Here is a 21,124-nt window from a genome sequence, read left to right on the forward strand (position 1 = left end):
TTCACATCCCAGTTATACATATTGTAAGTTGAACGCAATAAATGTTTAACTTGCTCCCCACTGTGCTTTTCAATTGTTAACGAACATTCAAACCACAGAAATATCATAATGTAATTTTTGTTCTTTATTTAAAAACAGTCATTTTGTACAAGAACAAGGACATCTACATGAATAACTACATACATTATATGGATTAATGAAGAAACAAAACACTACAAACAAAATAATATATACACACAAAAATGGAAAGAAAAAACAACACATAAAAACAAATGCTTTGGTCTAGTCACAGTGGCTACATTTGAAATTGATATTTTGATTTAACAAAAGAGAAGAATATGTCACAGCATACCATGCACATATTTCAGTTTAAGGTATTTACAGAAGAGTCATGATTTATGAAAGCGTTAAAAAGAGCACAGAACTTCCAGTGTTCTGAAAAAGTAGGGTCCCTTTGAGATGACATCATGTTTGCCTCCTGTTAAACAGTACCTAGTTTATATCCACATTCAGAGAGGACAAGCTGGACTCTTGTTAACAGTCTGGGCCAGATGTCTGTGACTGAGATTGTGGGTTCAGTCGGTCCAATGTCTAGAATCTACGCCACCTCTCCATCCAAAATCAATTATATGGCTATTCTTTTTTGATAAAAATATGTGCACAATGCAAAAAGTCTCAGCTAAAACAGTGACAGGTCTTCAATAAATTGAGAGCTCATTAGCTTGTGATTTGTTTGAGTTTAGATAAAGTGTAGATGAAATGTATAAGGACTTGGACCACACTGACTATTACTCATTTGTGAAAGACAGTATATTAACTATAAGTTGTTAGATGATATTAAACGCATCTTGTGTTAATATATATATAAGTAAGTAAGTAAAATGACTTCCTTAACACCCTCAACCATTGCTGACTCTGGTCTGCTGTTTTTTAAACCATCAAAGAACAAAAAACGTTGATGATGTCCCAGTCTGCAAGTACTGTATTATTAACAGCCAAAAGAAAGATCAATGACAAAGCAGAGAGAACAGTGTGCTCACCACCGTAAACATTGCCTTGAATCAAAGGGTTTGTAGTCTACACAGAGTGGGGTAAAATTGTAGACTGGGAATTAAAGGAGAAAAAAAAATGTCATCATGCATATGTTGTTAGGTTCACTCTATTGAGTCTCCTTCAATTAGCGATTGATGGGTCGTTTGTAACCCATGCGGTGCTGTGTCGCTAGATAGAACTCTTTATACTTTGTATATTAAACCTACACTCGTTCTGGTGCTACACAAAATATTTTCAGGTGCTATATAAAAAAATATACATCATCATACAGTTTCATATATATTTCTATTAATCCTTCTTAAAAGACTCTGCTCGCTAAAATAAAATAAAACCTTTTCCATCCCTCTCAGCCAAACCAAGACCAGTGTTAAAATGCAGAAGCAGAAAGTACAACCGACAACAACTTCCAATGTTCTGCTATCAAACCTTATCACACATCCCCCTACAGCCCATCCTCACCTGGAGCAGCTGAAACAGGAAGAAGACATGCACACATGCCAACCACACTACAGTATCACTACAACATGTCCCGCCTGTATACAGTACAGACTGACAGAATGACAGTCAAGGAAAGATTAGGAAGACAGTGAAAATCTTTTTTGGGGGTAGGGGCTTTTTGGAAGAAAGGACAAGGGACTCAAACAAAACAATCAATTCACTGCAATTTTTCCACAGTGTATTATAGGAAGCAACTAAATATGCCTTGTAAGGCATTATATTGGAGTCACCCTGTTTTCTTTTGATAGGACGTTTGTTCTTGTGAACTAGAGACAGATCAGAGGGAGAAAGCTGTCATGCCCATCAGTGATAAGAGTTCTTGTGCAAAAACAATCCCTGGTTTGGTTGTTTTTAGAGACTAAACTCTTTATTTTGCTGCTGGAGACCATTGCCCTATTTTTGCTATGTCGTAACAGTTATCATACATTCCATTCCACACACTCAGCAGTATTTCCACAGCTGGGATTAGACTGGTCTGGGATGTTTTATGTGGGACAGATGAACCAGTATGGAATGTTTTGGTTACATCTGCGAGTTACTCACACAACACAGTAGTGCGTGAACCCACGGTGTTTGGTGTCGTTCTCTGTCATTGTATGAGTGCAGAGGTAGGCAGGCCCAAGAACACTCCCATTGCAGAGGAGCAATGATGTCATCATTAGCATAATGACATCATCATGTGCTGGTGGCAAGGTAGACATTCCTGTGCTAAAAGACCCATGAACAGGTTTGGTCTTGAAGTCTGTGCGTGCCAGTATATTGTCTAGTTTATTTTAGTTGGAAACTTCAAACAATTTTCAAACCCTAATATGGGCCAGTTTAAGAAATGCATGCTTTTATGTGCAGTCCAAAGGGGCTAAATCCGACAGAAGAGAAAGGGGTGTTTGTCTTGGTGCTGTAAGCAGGTAGCGACAGCCATGTGGACGAACTGGGGAGGCAGGCATTTTAGACTGACAGTGTTTTAGGGAGTCAATACTGTGTGTGCTCTATTTATGTATTTGAGTTTATGGTAAGTGTGTAGATTTGGTGTTTGTGCAGGGGTGGGGTTGTCCTGCTGTGGTCACAGGGATGCATTGTCTGGCTGTTTCTGGTCTGTTGGGTTTAGATCTCCGTAGCTGTGATCTCCTCAAAGTCAATGTCGTTGCTGCCACTGTGAACCTCGTAGTCCTCAAGGTCTCGGTTCTGCAGTTCTAGACTCAGTTCTCTCATCACACGCTCCAGGTCCCGGTTCCTTCGGTACATCTGGATGTAGTTCTGCTGCAGCTGCTTCTGGTAACGGATCACCTGAGGGGAACAAAATCATGGCCTCAGACTTAGATCGCTTTCATTTTCAGTCCAGCTGCGACAAGCTTCTTATTTATGGTCTATGAATTTGAGTCTTTGTACCAGTTGTGTGACAATGGTGGTCTACATCATTGTCTTGGGGACTGGTCACTCCTCCTTACCTTCTCTTTCTCCTCCTGCCACACCCTCCTCTCCTCCTCAAACCCTGTCAGCTGCTCCTCACCGCTCCTCCTCTCATAAATCAGCTCTGCCTTTAGCCGGTCCACCTGACAGACAGACAGAGAAAGAGAGAGAGATGTAAAAAGCGTCAGAAGAAGAAGACTTGCTGACAATGATGAAGAAAAAATACTGGGTTGAGCTGAGATGGAAATAGAACCATACCTGTTGCCTGAGTCCCAAAATAGCCTCAGCGTTCAGTCTCTGGGCCTTGGCCTCGTCGCTCTCGCTGCCCCACGCCGCCCGACCCTCCTCCCCGTCGCGGTACCCAGAGGGGCTGGGGCCACCCCTCCCTGCCATGCCCCGGCCTGGGGGGAGGGGCAGGCTCATACACTGGACCTTCTTGGCCTGACCCTGGCCTCCAGGAAGGGACAGCCCATTGTGATTGGACAGAGCCTCGTGGAGACGTGACAACTCCTCCTCTAAGCGGCCCACTTTCTCCCTGAGAAGCTCGGCTTCACTCTTGCGCCTCTGGAGCTCGTTCTCACACACCTCCAGCTCCAGGGAGCGAGTCCGCACAGCCGTCTGGGCCTCCTGAGACCGGGCCTGGTTGGCCTGGATCTCCGAACGGGCCTCGCGGAGCTGGGCTTTCAGAACCACAATGTCCCCGGCCTTCTGGCTCAGCTCAGACTGGAGCTCCTTTAGCTGCTGCTTGAGCAGGGAGATCTCACCTGACTTCTGACACACCTGGGGGAACGGAACAGGGACAGTCGCTTAGTCTCGGCAAAAGGCATGCAGGATAGTGCAGGATAACAGTTCAGTAGGAGAACACAGGGAGTTGTAGTCCAATGTACTTCTTACTTGGTTACCTCTGTGTAGGGAAGAAACCCCCCCCCCCATCACCTCGCACCCCACTTCCTCTGCTTTACCTCCCACTTGGTCTCCTCCAGTCTGGGTCCCAGCTTGGTTTGCTCCCTCTGGATGGAAGCACACCTCTTCTCCAGCGCCTCACGATCCTGCAGCAGAGAAGAGAAGTCCTCCTGTAGCTTCTTCTTCTCCTGCTGCAGCTGGAAGACCTGTTGGCGACACATCAGAAATCGCTCTGTCATCCGTGTGTCTCTGTCTTTGTATTTATGTTTGTATTTGTATCTTATGTTGAAGAACTGTGCTCCATGGGCTGAATATGATATAGTTAGTTACATTGTAGTTTTATCAGTGACGCACCCTTGAGGGTTTAGGTTGGTTGAGGGGCAGTTTTATGGGCGTATGTGAAGCCCTTTGCTCCTCCTTTGCTTGCGTGTAAAAAGGGCTATACAAATAAATGTTGATTTGATCAGTATTGTGTCATCTCTAACTGTGGTGAATTTTGAGCTGTGTCTTGTGAGTGTGTGTCACCTGCAGCTGAATCACTTGTTGAGCTCTCTGGGCTTTCTGCGAAGCCTGCTTCATCTTAGAGGAGCAGCTCTGTCTCAACTCCTCCATCTCCCTCTCACAGCGTCGCTGCTTCTCCTCATACACCTGAGGAGGTCAAGCATGATTTCAGTTAAAGCATATATAGCACACCTTTGGTTCAGGGACACAGTGAACTTCGTCTCCGGTGCGGTCAGCAACTTAGACTCGTCTCTCTAGGGTAAATAAGTAAGTTCACCTGGCAGATGGCGGCCTCATTTTCATCAAGGTTCTCTCGTAGCTGCTGCAGCTCAAGGTCTCTCTCTCTCAGCTTGTCCTCCAGTTCCTTTACCATCACCTCATACCCCTCCAGGGGCGGTGGCGAGCGCCCGCATGACCCGCTGTCCGACAGGGGCTGCCCACGCCCGCTGAGGGACCCGGAGCCTGTGCTCTTGCTGGAGGAGGAGCGCCCGCTGTCTGAGTTGGTGTGGCCATGGCTTCCGTGGCCCCCTCCACCCCCCGCGGTGGTCCGGCCTGCGCTGGGCTCCAGTTGACCCGCCAGACCTCCAGTAGCCGACCCAGAGCTGGAGCCTTCGCTGTGGGCAAGGCTGTAGCCCGTGCTACTGTGGGTGGGCAGACTGGACAAGGAGTTCCGTCCCGAGTCAGACATGGAGCAGGACTGGCTGCTCCGAGCATTGCGCCCTCCGCTGTACGAGTTACGTTTCCCGTCCAAGTCGTTGCCGTTCCCGTTGGCGCTGGGGATCCCGTTGCTCACTCCGAGCGGCAATAGCAGGTTTAGGCTGCCCTGGCTTTCTGAAAGGCTGCCCCCTGGCCGCGGGGAGAGGTACTGCACCGAATAGCGGTTCTTGGGCATCACAGGTTTGAACGCGGTGGGACGGATCAATATCTTCTCCATGTTCTAGGAAGAAAAAAAAGTATGATGATGGCCTTAGGGGATTGATGTGAGCTTTGCTAATTATACGAGCCTGGTTCAATCTCATTAAAGACAGGGACACTGATAAGGTGGAAGGTCACACAAAAAGCTCTGATTAATCAAATTAAATTGAATTGATATTCATGGTTTTCAGCAAGCAGTTTTCTTAATGATTGTCCTCCCATCTCAGATAAAGAGAGTGTGAGGGAGAGAGAGAGAAAGAGAGAGAGTAAAAGAGAAAAGAGAGAGGGGAGAGAGAGAAACAGAGCTTTTCACCAGGTCCTGTAAGCAGTTTTCGTAATGATTTCCTTCAGGGCTCATTGAGTATGTCGCTGAATGTAAGTGAGCGCTGTCATTGATTCTATGGAGCACAGTGAATGACTGCCAAATGATCTATCTCTGGCTTTGTCTGGGCAGTGATTAAGTTTCCCTCTCGATCAATGAAATGAATAGCCAATTAGACAGCCATGTCGACCTATCGTAAAACATGTCAGCATATAGCAGAAGCCCCTGCACTTTTATGAGTTGGGGATGGAAGAGTCAGACAAAATGAATAACGACATTATCCATATATCCCATTCAGTACAATACCCTTGGCCAGTTTAGAATGTATTTTGTTATCCGTGGATTTGTTTTACAGGCAAAACGTTTCTCATTAATATATAAAAGCCCCACATCCCTTTCATACCTTTTCCAATTTTCCTGACACAGGGATGAGTTTGGGAGGGGGCCCTCCGATATTCCCGTTCAGCCCTCTGTTATCCCTTTGCTCCTCTGAGTCGCTGCAGGGACTACTAGTGGGTACGTGGTTGTCATTCCAGTCCCCAACCACAACGTCCTTGCTCACGTAGCCAAAGTTCCCATTACCTCCAGCTCCCCCTCCACCCCCACCTCCCACGGCAGAGTTACCCACCCGGGGCTGCTTCTTGGTGGGCAGCGGAGGTGGCTGAGGCTGAGGCTGGGTTAGGGTCTGGGTTTGAGGCTGGTTCTGGTTCTGGTTCTGGGTGCTAATAACCAGGAGCTGCTCCAGCGAACTCCCACTGCGGAGGGTGTTGTCCTGGAGCCTGAAGCAGCTGGTGGCCGGGGTGGACCGGCGGGGCTTGGTGCTGAACTCGTTGGCGGCCCGACAGTGCAGCTCCTGGTAGGTCCGGCCAGATATGAGACTGCTGACGGAGCCCATGGTGGTTCCAGAGCCACAGAGGCCAGGGCAGGGGCCGGAGCAGGGAGAATGAGAGTTAGGCCGGCACTGCTGAACGTCGAGGCTGGGTTTGGGGTGGTCAGTCACAGTGACGGGCAGGGTCTGAACCAGAGCCATGGCCCTCAGAGGGCGACACAGACACCACACACTCTGAGAAGATAGACAGAGGGAAAACAAAAAAAGATAGAAAGAGAGTCAATATGATGTCGTCCAGTAAGGGAACGTCCCTGTGGTAATAAAATCTACTGGGTTTTACCCATTGTCCCCAAATGCTCGTGTGCAGGGACCAATTCGATTTTTTACAAATTCACACAAATTCCAGTGTATCACATTCTGGTGACACACTAGATTAGAACTACTCCTGAAATGACTGCCCATATATTACTGAATATTATCCAGTGATGTGAGTAAAATATACCCGATTTGCTAAGGTCCTCTGTTTCACAACAATAAAGTAGAATGGTTTTAGAGGTTTAATTAGTCCTCCAGTGGGATTCTAAGGACACACGTATATATGCTGCTGTTCCACACTCAAAGATGAGTGGTTGAGTGGAAGAATCAAACCCATCTACGACTGCACAAGCACAAACATGCACACACACACACACACAAACAAACTCTTACACCACACAGAAGAACATAGAGACTGAGGATATGGGGAATATGCCATCACAGGGAAGGAGAAAGGCAGCAAGGGTCCGATGCTTTTGAGGTAAAGAGGGTGGAGGTGTTTGTCTGAGGGGGGGGGGTCATGGGACGTCTATTGATAAACTTTGATGAATGAGCCGTGTCAGAGTGATACAAAAGGACTGACCACACACAAACATCTCAATCGCTCCCTGGCTGTGTGTATGTGTGTGTATTTTCAAAGGGTGTGATGGTGCATAAATAAAAATGCCCAAAATGTTGTACGTGCGTGACTTTGTTCCCTTCCCAGGCCTAAATCATCATGGATCACCTCCCCTTATCATCCTTCCTCCCCCATTTCTCTTTCTTCTCTCCCAGCCCAGGCCAAGGCCCTCTCAGCCTGGGATAATGGCATTAAAGAACCCTCCAACATCGGCCCTGATCCCCCACCCCCACCCCCACCGCAGCTCTAACCCATGACCCCAGTAGGAGTAGACCTGACCTGGACTGACTCTCTGTCCCCATTCCCTCACCCCCTCCTCGTGACCTCCAGGAGCTCCTGGTTTTGTTCTGCTACTCAGGGCAACAAATCCCAAAAGCTAATTTTCCCTCTGATGTTGTTCACTGGGTGATTTCTTAAGACACGGACGTCACGCTCCTCCCTCTTTCACGACCCGTCTGCATTCCTCTGATTGCGCGTAAACACGCCCCTCTCCTCTTCCAAAACCCCTTTCCGCATCCAGCCCCTAAGCTTTACTTCCTCCATCAGGCCCCATTTTTACTTTGTTATCTAGATCCCTCTTTCCATCATAAATCAGGCCCAACGGAAAAACACAACAAAACATTTTAAGGAACAGAAAAGCAACACAACATGATGACGCCAATGACAGCAAGAATCTGTTTACTAACCGTTTTATAAAAGCTGGATATTTAATTGGACTTTGGGAATAGGGCTCCTTGCTGACTGTTAGCTGATGAAGAGGGGAGCTGTAATCAAACCAAACCAGGCAACCCCTCCCCAAACAAGATGGAGCACTGGCTCCTCACTAAAGGTGAACACAGGCTTCACTGGGCCTCGACAGGTTCCCTCTGTCCCTCGTTGACTGTGAGTGGTAGAGACAGGGGATTGGTGGTGGTAGGGGAGACAAAGGGTAGAGGTAGCGGTGGAGGCTGTACCAGGAAGTTGCCCTCCTCCCGTCATGTCTGCAGAGGCTGTGTGACGACCAGCTACGGGGTAATCTCGTTATGATAAGTCTGTTACTAATGCTGAGATTGCCTGGAAGGAGGAAACCAATTATTCCAGACGGGGATCCCCCAACCCCCCACAGGATTCTCCCCAAGAATCACCCAAAATCCCAGAGGAGTTCCGGAGTCTCTGCGGGGTTGGGAAGGAGAAAGGGAAAAGTACACAGAGAACAACAAGGGGAATATACCAGGTGCTCCCAATCAGAAGACAAGAAGGGTCCCCCCCCCAACTCTTCAGGGGAGAATGCTCCAGAATGCTAATCCTAATCCTGTTTGGGGAGCACACACCGAGGCAGGATGTAGCCCCTACCCCCTATCCTCCAACCCACTCCCTTGGGAGAATAATGTTATTAAATAATATTCCTGTGCTGAATCTACATGTCCATTGACTACTACTTTAGCATGTCAGATTAAACATCTCCATGAACCATAACCTCTCATCATCTCTAAAAACATCTCTTTGGCCAATTTTCCCATTTCTGTACAGGTTTGGAGAAGCTGCATGCTTCCACATGTGTTTCTTTCAGATGGGCTCAGAAACACCAAAGAGCAAGTAGTTACTGTAGACAGATATTTACTCTTTACAGCTGAAGCTGTATCTGTGTGTGTCAATGATGATGATAGACATGAACAGTCTCAAAGAATGAGCTATAACGTTATACCATCTTCTACCTTTCCTTCCTCCTCCTCTCAGCCCACTTTCGTGCACAGCCTTTTTTTCTTCTCCTATCCTCTTCCTTCCGTCCTTTCCTGTCCTGGATTGTCGCTTTACAGCCCTCCTGTCCCCTTCCTCTCCTGTATTGTCCTCAGTACACACAACTCAGTTTTACAGTCTTAGACTGGTTAAAGACCTGTAGCGTGACCAAAAGAAAACAAAGCCAACCTGAGAAACAAGTGTTTCATAAACCTAACTTTATAGTAGCAAAAAGGTCATAATACAAGAAAAAAAGAAGCTGGAAAAAAAACTAAAACTGATGAGAGCGAAAAATGAGAAATTTGTTAGCATTTCTATTAGCCTTTCAGACCATAACTAACCACAATGTGGTCAGCCAACCTAGAATCCTGTGTGAAACCTAACTAACTATGGAATCTCTCATGGTGTATCCTCCGTAAAAGTTAACTGTAAGTGACAGTTGTGGAGAGAACCACAGGAAGACAACCCAGGGCCTGGGAAGAGGGGATATCGGAAAGGGAGAGAGAGAGGGGTAGAGTGAGGGGGAGAGCAGAGGAGAAGGAAAGAGAGGAGGGAGGGGGGACCTCTGTTAGGTGAGTCTGGTCCAGGGATGTTGTAGATGAGTGGGTCCAGTTAGAACCAGTAATCCAGAAGAATGAAGAGAGAGAGTTTTCTTTGTTTGCATGCACAACACACACACACACACACACACACTCAACATGATGTTGAAAGCGATCAAGCCATGATCAAACCACCAAATATGGACTCCTGTCAACTTGTCGCACATCCACTCAGTAAAACTATTCACTCACCAACCCAAATCTTGAACAAGCAGAAGATAATTTGCAACTGTTGTAACTGAGACAACTTTATAGTCAAACATATTCTTTCATGTTGTTCCAAAAGCCCTGAGGTGATGTAGAACTCTTATATGGAGCTGTCTGCCCATTACCTCTCTGTCACCTACCCCAACCTGGCTTTCAGATCGCAAACCAGTCCATCTTACAGTGTGTGTGCATGTGTGTGTGTAAATATACATACAAACCGTAATTGTGTGTTGATTCCTCATTAACATACAGTATATGCTAGTTTGGCCACTCATCATTGTATTGCTTGGCACAAGCAAGAAAGGGTTGTTGACCAGCCTTCTAGAACAGTTCTGTCAGTCAGGCTCCTGACCAAGTCCATTAAAACAGCTTCTCAATGCTGAAACACAGTAAAATGAGTCCCAGAAAGAGAGGATTGCCTGTAGTACAAGAATAATTGGCACCACGCTTCTCTCTCTTCCCCCCTCTCCTCTTTTATAGCCAAATTGTTGCTGTTGCAGACTTTAGCTGTTCTCTCTGTTTAGAGTGGTTGCCATGGTAGTTGAGGCCCCACATTTTTCATGCCCGGGGTGAACCGAGATAAAGAGCGAGAAAGGGTGGGAAAGAAAGAAAGACAGAAAGAAAAAGTGAGTGAGTGAGCGAGTGAGACAGTGAACGAGTGAGTGAGTGAGTGAATGAGTGAGGGAAAGTTTGAGTGAGTGAGAGTGCGTACATGTGTTTGAGCCCGACAGGGGGCAGGTTGGCCATCTTGCATCTTAAAGCATCTGGGCTCCATTACAACCAGACTGTAGAAAGGGCTGAGTCTTAGAGCCTTGATACACACACACACACACGGTGAGTCCCAAAGGGGGTTGAGAATCAGATCAGGCAGCAGTTATCCATTGAAATGGGATGCAGCACTAGCCGTCAACAAGACTGAAGAAGAAACACAAACACAGCCAGAAAATGACTGAGCAATGGGAGACAGGAGCTGTCAATCAACTAGCCTTGGCTCTGCTAGTACAGTCCCGTGTCTCTAGATGTTTGTTAACACAGGCATTACACTCTCATGACTAGGTTCCAGACTTTTACCTGAACCAGCCGAGGCTGTTGAGAAACCACTGGCCCTGTGAGCCCGGTATGGCCAAGAGATGCTTGGTTGTCAGTCAACTGGCGAGGGATAAGAAGGTATGGGAGGTATGCGAGGCTGGAAGACCAAGCTGACACACACACTCTGGGTCCAGTCAAAAATGTTGATTTTCCAGAGGGTTTTCCGACCACTAATGGTTATTTAGCCGTGGGCAGTGGTCAGACAGGCTGACATGGGAATACTGGGAATACCGGTGGTGGAGACATTGGGCTTAGCTAAGCTACTGTCTGTCTGTCACCGTGTCTGGCCCAGTCCAGAGTTGGATGTGAGTCCTTGGGTCAAAAACAGACCCTACAATTCAGTGCAACTGGGATTCTTGTATACTTCTGTGTAAGAAAGACCTGGTCAATGATTGTCAGTGAGAGAAAGATTGGGGAAACAATCAGAGAGGGGCTGAACTTTTCCCTCCAAAACCTCCCCTCCCCTCCTCTCCTGCTGGTTAGGTTGTATAGACAGTGGAGTGCTATTGTTTCAGGAGTGTTGAGGACCAACAGAGAGGAAGGACGGTCTGAAAGCAACCTCACTCTGACAGACAGTCACCAGTGGAGAGTAGTTGAGGGAAGATAGCCCAACACAGCAGCAGCAGCAGCCTGTGCCTGGGGAAAGAAGAACTTCCACACCCAGACTTCATGGAAAATGGCATGGGCTTTTTTTCCATTTACGGCAGCTTCATTTCATTGAGTTGTATACAATTACGTGTAGTTGTCTCAATAAACATAAATTGAATTGGCTGTTTGTTTAAAAAACACAGCAATCACAGTTTGACTTAATCACAGTCACAAACACACACTTGCTCGCACACACACATACACTCTGTCATGAAAGTCCTAGGCAAATTAATTCCACAGCAGCTGTTACATAAGCAGTGACGCCTCTGTCAAACTGTGCCAGTGAGAATGTATAATTTAGAGCCAAGAACGTCGGACACAGACAAGGAGAGAACACACACACACACATCCAAGCTATGTCACTTGAATGGTCAAAACTGGTGAGATTGAGAGAAAAGGGGAAAGAGTGGTGAGGAAAAAATACACTGATTCAGCACAGTGTCCTGAGTTAAGACCAACTCAACTTTAATGATCTCTCTCCATCTCTGTCTCTCTCTTTATCTCTCTTTCTCTCACTCTTCAACTCTCTCTCTTTCCATCACTTTTCTCTCTCTCTCCCAAGAGTTATATATACTCTCTCTCTATCGGAAGTTATAAATACCTGGCATAAGAGTTAACTGACCAGGTTTAATGGAAAGAAAATGGAAAAAAGAAAGGTAAGAGGTGAGAGAGGTGGAGTCAAGAAGAGTACTCATATAGAGACTAATGAATAGCTATCTCTCCCTTCTCCATGGGAGAGGGGCTGGAGGTGAGTGGATTAGGATAAAGTGAGGCCCAGGCCTCACCCCATTCCAACACCCCACAACCCCCCACCCCTCAAACACACACACACGTCTCCAAGTGACAGCATGACTCAATGGGTCAATGTGGAACAGGTTAGTGGCGACGAGACCTGCAACATGTGACACACGTTTACCTCATCTGTTTTGTTCAAAATGAATGAGGTAACGTCCTGCATGCTCGTCTGTCTGTCTGCCTCTTTTTCTTTGCTTTGACGCCGTCTCTCTCTCTCTCTCTCTCTGTCTATCTTTTTCCCAGTCCTTTTTCTCTCTTTTGTTGTTTTACTCTCCTCTTTCCGTCTCTCTGTCTCACTTTCTACCTCCCTCCTTCTTTCTCTTTCTCTCACTCTCTGCCTCCCTCTCTCTGTCTGATTTCCTAATTTACACTGAATTGTACCTTTTATACAGTCCTCAAATCCCCATTTTCAACTTTCATTTCAAATGCATTTATTTCATTTCACTCATCATACTATGCAGAAAAAAATCATTTCCACCCAGTGACCACACTGTCTGGAAACAAACCAAGAAGAATGATCCGAGTTTCATGACTAGCAGCCATGACAAGGCCTTCAACGTGGCTTTGTCACCAACAAAAACAATGACTACTACCAGTGGAAGGTGACACATCACAATGCCATATAGTTCCTTAGGTTAACCGTTTCTGTGTGTTTGTGGTATGTATTAGTGTATGTGGGTGTGGAGAGGTCTGATATTGTGTGTGTTTCTGTGTGTGAGCGCAGAACATTTCGAATAAGTCCCATCTTTTGGGCCAGGCGGCCAGCTGTCTGACACAGCTTTTCAAACAATTCAAATCAATAATCGTCTAATGAACAGATTACCCACAATAGCAGATTACAGAACCTGACTTCCCCCCAGTACCCCATTCTTGCCTGGCCCCAACCAGCCGAGCCAGCTCAGCCTGGCCAATACACCACAGAACACCACAGGCCAAATGCTCCCATGTCTGAGTAAGTAAATCATCCGGGCCTGGGGCTTGAATGCTACCACTCTAACTAAATCAACTAACTAAGTTACAAGGCTGACATGATAGAGCCTCCCTCGCCACAGCCCCACACTGATCTGACATCCGTTTAGTCAGACTCTAAAGCTGCTTCCAAACAGCTTCTATTCCAACAGCTGACTGGAGATCTCTCCTTATCCTTGCATTGTTTCAACAGAGCCAGGATCAGTGAAACTGTCCTGGTACTGATGGTGTGGCACAGTCACTAGGATCAGTTTAGGGAAAACACAATCTAGATTAACACATTTCTCCAGAAGTTTCTAACCTCATGTATGTATAGAAAACACACACTCACGCGCCCACACAGGCAAGCACACACACACCTTCCAATGAAATCTCAACAGCCTCCAAAAGCCTTTTCTGTCCTAAATTGTTATGCAATTCTGTATTTGAATACTCATTCATGAGATGAGAAATGTAATCTCAATTCAGATCAAATAAATCAATGTTAATAAAACAAATTAAAAACCCTCACTCACTCACTCTAACTTTGATCCCCCTGTGAACTTAAAATCGCACTCACAAATACAAATGGTGACTCACCCCAATGAGAGCCCTGCATCTCTGTCTCTGCTTGCCCGTCCACCCTGAAAAGAATTCCTCCAATCCCCCTTGTGAAAAATCGAATCTCTTCTCTGACTCTTGTATATTTCTCTTCCTTTCTAACTTCCCTCTCTGTCTGTCTGTGCGTTGCTTCAGTGTGAAGAACTTCTACACAGCCGACCACGAGGAGTTGGCATTCCTGCCTTTTCTTCTCCTCTCGGTTCCTCTTAGTTCTTCCTTCCTTCTCCCTGCTTTCTTTCCCTGCTGTCTGTCTTAACACCGCCCTCTCCCCCTATCCCCTCCTCCACTACCCTCCTCCTCTCCTCTCTGCCCAGATCCCCTCCTCCCACACTTTTGTCTGCCGAGCCTCTCTGCTTCTCGTTTCTCACTCTCAACACACACTTTCCCTAGCCTCTCTGCTCCCCCTTCTTCTCTTTCTCTCTCTTTCCCTCTCTCAGTGTCCCAAACAAAGAATTCTGCTCTTACAGTAGGCTGAAACTAGTTACAACAGAGGAGCAATGCACACAAGCACATCCTGAACTCAATCACCTTTCATACATTCTTGAGTCTGTAAATGTGTGTGTGAGTGTATGTGTGAGGGCTACAGGCTACAGTAATGGCCTCTCTTCCCTGTTCAATACACAGCAGCTGTGTTTCCTGGTAAATACTAAGATGAGAGGGAATGTTTTACTATCAGAAGAGTTCTAATTTTGGATCAGTAGTAGAGGACAGCAGACAGGGAAATCACTTGATTAACCCTTTGACATGCCATGTGGGGTTACATAACAAATGACACCACTGTGCATAAGCATGCACACATAAACAAACACTGTGTAAGGATCCATCTGTGCAGTAACAGTAAACACAGAGAAAGCTCAGCGCATGAGCGGATATTTTGAGCATCTATCTGTATATTTGTGCATCTGTGTGTACTGTAGATGAATGTGTTTGCGCATGCTCATGTCCTCAAGTGTTCCTTTGCTTAGCTGGATTGGTGCTCCCAAACCCAGGCCCATAGGTTTATTGCTGCCTGCACTTCCACAGAAAAGCAATAATAGTACCAATAAGACAAAAGAGTAATGCTGGAATACAGAGAAAAGAGGAGAGGCAAGTTTCTATCCCTCCTCCCTCCTGCTCCACCACACACACACACACACACACACACAAGTAGGCACGCCATTCGGCTATTGTATCTGCTAGTGATGTGTGTGTTGAATTAACCTGAACTTCATGGCTTGCCACCCCCTCAGCACTCAAGTTTGCCACCTCTACAAGCTTAAATAACCCACCAGATGCTGAGACTGTGTCTGGTTTGATGTGTATTTATATATATGTGAGTGGGGAGTTTCCATCTCCAACCAGGTAATAACACTCTTCGGGCACCCTGCCTGCAGCCACCCCTGAAAAAAGAGAGAGAGCACGAGAGAGAGAGAGCACGAGAGAGAGAGAGAGAGAGGTGGGGGGTGGGTGCAGTTCACAGGGCTGGCCAGCACAATGGAAGGATGCAAACAGCAAATCACTCAGGAAGACAACTATTACCAGTGGATTTATGAGACAGGGAGAGCACGCTACACGTGTCGCACTGGCGCACACATGCAGACCCACACACAAGCAAACACACGGTGTATCCGCACACACAAAAGAACCCTTTTCAGAGTACATACTCTCTCCCTCTTGCGTGCACACACAGTAAATCTCAGCTGGTGAATGGTGTGTTGCCTGTCCCCTGCCAGCCCATTAACTCTGCATTAACTCCCAGCATGAGAGCCTATACCAACCTCACTGTCACACTTATCTCCTCCTTATATTTCCAGCTCTCTGGCTCTCCCCATTTTCTATTGCCTGGCCCAATCCTACAGACTGGAGAGAGGAGGCTGTGATGTTTACGTCCAGGGCTGACTGGCAGTGAGCTGCAGTGATGTGATGTCCTTTGCCCACAGTGAGGGAAGGGGACAGCTGGGCCTGGGGGAAGGGGGCGGGTGGGGGGGGGGCTACAGACCTGCAACTGAGACAGAGTAGAGAACAACAGCTGCTGTGTGGACCACACACCATAACTATCACACACACAGTAGGCCCGGACTCTATCACAAAAAAACCCCTTTCTTGAAATTGCCCTATTTATACAGTACATCAGCAGATGTCCGAATAGAAACTGCTTGAATCCAGTGACCTAACTTTACATCGCTGTTAGCAGAGACTTTGTAGATGTGACAGGATCTTCTGACCCCTGCTGGTACACACTGATTGTCGTCCTAAACCTCATCTCAAACTGGATACTTCAAAGTCATGGGGGCCAAAACCCCCATTTGCATGCAAGTGTGTGGGTGTGTGTATATGTGTGTTAGTACAAAGCAGCTTGTGTATGTGTGAGTGATTAAAGGTGTGTGTGTGACCACAGCGGGTCATTTTGAGCTCAGCAGGCAACGCCCGTTCAAACCGTTGATCAATGTATAGTCATCGGCCAAAGACACACACACAGACACACACACGCACAAACACACACACAGGTACTGAGTCAGCAGTTTGGAAGGTCAATCTCATGAGAATAGATGTTGCTGTCTGGTCCTACCTCTCAGAGATGCCCGGTCTTCTCCACCTGGAGGTCTGGGGCAGACAGGGAGGGGGCAGGCAGCTCTCATCCCCAGATCCTCACTCCTGCCTGGATTCCCCTGACCTGGAAAGACACACAGTGAATCAAGGGGAGGAAATGCACGGCAAAGAACAAGTGCTGAACTGAACTACAACACACTTTCTTCCAGGATTCGTTTCCCAGCTGTTTCTGTTTCAGAGAGAGAAGGGACAGAAGAGAGATGCTGCCCCCGCCTGGATGGTAGAAATATTGCCAACTAAATTCACGTGCCACGGACACTTGCCTGAGTGGGTGTGCAGTCCTGCACACGTATATATAATGTAACACACACCTGTATGTGAACAACACTGAAACTGATGATTCAATTAAACCAACTGATGCTCTAATGGATAAATGGAAAAGAGGAAGAGTAGAGATATGAGTCTCACTGTGTTTATCTTCCCGATCTTTGGCTTTAGTTACAGTCTTTGCTGTGTGTGTGTGTGTGTGTGTGTATGTGTGTAGGTACGTGGCCCCACCCGCATCCAAGCACAGAGCAACATTAGCCAAGTGGAGGTGGGCCACACACACACACACAAAACCCTGACCTTGCTACAGTCAGGGAAGCTTGAGAGAAGACAGAAGAGGAGGAAAATGGGGGAAAAAGGTTGATGGGTGGATGGTGGGACCTACAATCTCCTGTCCCTCTCTTTCTCTCTCCTCCCATTCACCTTCACCTCTATCTGGTCATCTTGATGGGTCTCTATCCATCCTTACTCCTCCCTCTCTGGAGCAATCGTCATCAAACGTCATCAATCACCTCTGATAACTGATACAAGAAAGTCAATAATTCTGTCTTTGGCCCCCTCTAGCCTGGGCCCAAGGGTCACACACACACACACACACACACAAGTTCAAGTTCAAGTTCAAGTCTTTTATTTGTCAGGTGCACAGAGCAACATAAGGTTAGACTGGGCACTGAAATTCTTAAGACAAGACAACGCAAGCACTTGGCATAACATAACATATAAGTACACAGAACAAATTTACATCTATGCTGAGCTTAGATAAGTGAACTTCCTAAATATACAGATAGCAATAAATAAACGACTATACTAACCCTAACACTAAAACTTCCTAAATTACAGATAACAATAAATAGTACGCTATACTAACCCTAATACACAAAAAAAAAAAAAAAAAAAAAAAACGAGGTACAGTAGTGCAATGTTACTGAAAGAGCAACCAGTAGCTGAAAGTGACAGTGTATAAGTGACTAGTGTGCAGTAAAAATGTCCATATCAGTGTCCATTGAGAAGCCTGATGACCCTTGGGTAGAAACTGTTGTCCAGTCTGCGTGTGCGCGACCGGATGCTGCGGTAACGCCTGCCAGAAGGCAACGGGGTAAAGAGACTGAAGGATGGGTGGGAACAGTCTCTTAGAATCCTGCTGGCTTTCCTAAGGCAACGTGTGTGGTAGGTGTCCTGTAGGGCTGGGAGCTTCCTGCCGATGATGAACTCAGCAGAACGGACCACACTTCGTAGGGCCTTGCGGTCCCGGTCTGTGCAGCTCCCATACCACACTGTGATACAACCAGTCAGAATGCTTTCTATAGTGCATCTGTAAAAGTTAGTAAGGATGACTGAGTCCATACCAAACTTTACACACACACACACACACACACACACACACACACACACACACACACACACACACAGTATTGGTGCTGACTGTATGCCATGACCCTTTTTTAACTGCTGACTTTCAGACAAGAGGACAAGAGAATTTCTGATGACATGCTCTTTGGTGTACATCCTCTGAGGCTCTTAGAGAGACAGGAACACTGACTGCTGGGCAGGAACAGGTCGACAGCAGGTTTCTGGACAATGTTGCCTATGGACTGTATCAAAGGCCCATTTGAGCATGTTGTACACAAAAAGAGAAGCATCACTGTTATTCTCCTTCTCATGGATGAACAGACAAGGAAAAGATGAGCAAAAGAAGAGCAGCTGGTCTGTCCTTGGGGAGACGGGGTGGTGCGGGTGGGTAAATTAATTAAGTGGCAACCCCCCCCCCTGCCCATTTCATTGATAGGAATGGAAAATAAGGGGCATCATTCAGCAAGTGACAGGAGAGAAAGAGGGAGGAGAAGAGAGAAAATTAAGGAGAGGGGACCAGGGAATGGGTCTGTACAACATGCTGTGCACGCACACACACACACACACACACAACCACGCAACTGCCCTGACCTGAGTCACTGGACAGCTTTCGAGTTTTTAATTTTCATAAAACACACGTTTGAAGAAATACCACCTGATCCCTGGTGCTGCACTGATCTGCACTGGACACACACACACACACACCAGAGTCTCTAATCAGGATATGACATCTCACCCAGCACACTGCGCTTACGTAAACCCTTCCGCAAACAGATTAGATTGGGTTAAGCTGTTAGATTAGTGTTAGATAGATTATTGCCATAACGGTGTATGTCCTCACCACAGGGGCAATACACTATTTGACTCATACCATAACACCATGACTCAGGGACACTCGTTAAGACAGAATTGCCATCCACCCGGCCAGAAGCAGTTGATATTATATACTACAGTCTACTATCTGTTTCCTGCTTTCATCCCTTCTTTTTTCCCAACCTCTCCATCAATGAGCCTGAAAAGATGAGAGAATGAAATAGGGGTGGGGGACAGGTGGAGGAGAGAAAGACCAGTACCACAACTTGTCATTGGCTATATTGTCCACTGGGGAGTAAGAGGTCTAGTTATCCATCTTTCACGCCCCCCCCCTCCCCCCCTCCCCCCCCTCCCTTGGACACACACATGGACGCATGGCATGGACGCGCACACACACACACTGCCGTGGCTAAAACAGCGTGAAGGTTAGCCGGCGAGTCTGTGGAGGAAGGGAGGGGTAGAAGACAAGTGCCACTTACATAACTGACTTGTAGTTCCACATAAGAGACTAGAACATGGTCCATCTGAGCCCAGTCATCTTCCCAGTCTGATATCCTTCCCAGCAGCTCCTGGTGGGACTGCTAACAAGTTAATGCAATTTCTATGTACTCCTCATTCCGCGTTGGTAGTCATTAGCTAAAATCCCTGCTCCACTGCCATATTCACTGTTACGAAGGCTTCTGCCACCGCCGTTTTCTAAGAAATGGAAAGCGGCTTTGTTGCCATAATACGCCTCTGTGTGATGCTTGGCCCACTTTCCGCCCCGCTTTCATTGTGCAAGCACACATACATAAAACATGATTTGCTGCATCAATTTTCTGACTTTTATTCAAAGGGGGATTTGGTGGCACACATTAGAGCTGGGGAAAAACAGAGCCAAAAGAAAGGCTCTCACTCTGAATCTTCTCTCTCTCAAGGCTACACAGAGAGAGGAAGATACACAGGGAGGGAGAGAGAGAGGGAAAGAGAGAGAGAGAGGGAGACAATGAGATAACATTTTAATCACTGACCCGTGGACTTTCAACAGAAGACAAATAGCTGTGATTAATTACCCTCATTCTTCTTATAGGTCAAAAGAACCCCAATGGGGATTTGTGTTTGCGGCACTGATATATCTATCCAATGAATGTGTTAGAGGTATGGGATGGAGGGATCCATTCTTGTTGATGCCTGAAAAGCCTGGTAGATCTGCCACACTCCTACTAGAGGGCATATTACCTCATCCACATTGAATGGATGTTTTGAAACCATTGTAAAAACAAAAGGAATTGGAATATTCACTTCCAATAAAAAAAGTTAAACATGTATTTTCATTATTTCACACAGTAAAGACAACAAAGATGTGTTTTCACATCCCAAAATACTGTATACAGCAGTGACAGAGCCTTGTTATTCCCTCTGTTATTCGTCTCTGCAAGATTTTTCAGCCAGGTGGTCTCTAGAGCAAGGGATCTTTTTACAACAGAGACCTGGGGAGAATGACCTCATCATCTCCTCAGCCCTATAATCTCCCTGGGGTCCACATGTGATCGATCATTTGTCCTCTCCGCTCCCCTCTCTGCTCTGCTCACTTCTTCTGTCCTCTTGTCTGCTCCACTCCCCTTTCTTCTCTTCTCTTCTACCCTCCCCTCGCCTGGATAATGTGTCTTAAGCTCAGTCAAAAGTTCCTCTTAATATCTCCAGCTCTCCCCCTTTCTCCCTGCCACTCCCAGGCATGGCCAGATGAGAGGAGATAAGATGAGATCAGATAAGAGAGATAAGAGATGCAACTAAGCCTCAGCATACCCCTCAGCATTCCCCTGTGCCCTGGGGAGGTGAATGACTAGAGGAGAGAAGAGAAGCAGCAGAAAGGAAAGGAGAGGAGAAGGGGAGAAAGCAGAGGACACCATACAGGAACTATATTCGGTGTCCTCAGGTCCCCGTCTCTCATCTCGATGGACTCTCTCCAGCTTTATAATGCATCTGTTGTAGCGGCCATTGTTGATGATTCTTTAAGAATTCACTGGCAGGAGAGGGAATATTTTTTTCTGGTTATGCATACCACAGACACTGTACTCTTCCCCACCGAGTTCTGCCTCAGACGGCTGTGTTCTGCAGCGGAATGTGAGGAGGAAAGATGC

General features: G+C 46.6%; 1 protein-coding gene across 3 annotated transcripts in view; it reads right to left on the reverse strand.

Annotated features, from left to right (window-relative positions):
• Positions 1-103: 103 nt before the first annotated feature.
• LOC124473837 (leucine zipper putative tumor suppressor 2 homolog) overlaps positions 104-21,124 on the reverse strand; it is a 33,242-nt gene continuing 12,221 nt past the window's right edge. The window contains exons 1-9 of one of the 3 annotated variants that reach the window (XM_047029532.1): positions 19,484-19,679; positions 16,534-16,638; positions 6,003-6,662; positions 4,640-5,299; positions 4,387-4,509; positions 3,921-4,067; positions 3,217-3,738; positions 2,997-3,101; positions 104-2,835 (exon numbers count right to left, since the gene is read on the reverse strand). In XM_047029532.1, the coding sequence (XP_046885488.1) occupies positions 2,653-2,835; positions 2,997-3,101; positions 3,217-3,738; positions 3,921-4,067; positions 4,387-4,509; positions 4,640-5,299; positions 6,003-6,629 (2,367 nt within the window). In that variant the 5' untranslated portion in view covers positions 6,630-6,662; positions 16,534-16,638; positions 19,484-19,679 and the 3' untranslated portion in view covers positions 104-2,652. Of the gene's footprint in view, positions 2,836-2,996; positions 3,102-3,216; positions 3,739-3,920; positions 4,068-4,386; positions 4,510-4,639; positions 5,300-6,002; positions 6,663-13,964; positions 14,126-16,533; positions 16,639-19,483; positions 19,680-21,124 lie in introns of those variants that run through there. The other 2 variants (XM_047029531.1, XM_047029533.1) reach the window with 2 other exon arrangements.

Source organism: Hypomesus transpacificus, chromosome 11 (assembly GCF_021917145.1).
Source record: "Hypomesus transpacificus isolate Combined female chromosome 11, fHypTra1, whole genome shotgun sequence".
Lineage (NCBI taxonomy): Eukaryota > Metazoa > Chordata > Actinopteri > Osmeriformes > Osmeridae > Hypomesus > Hypomesus transpacificus.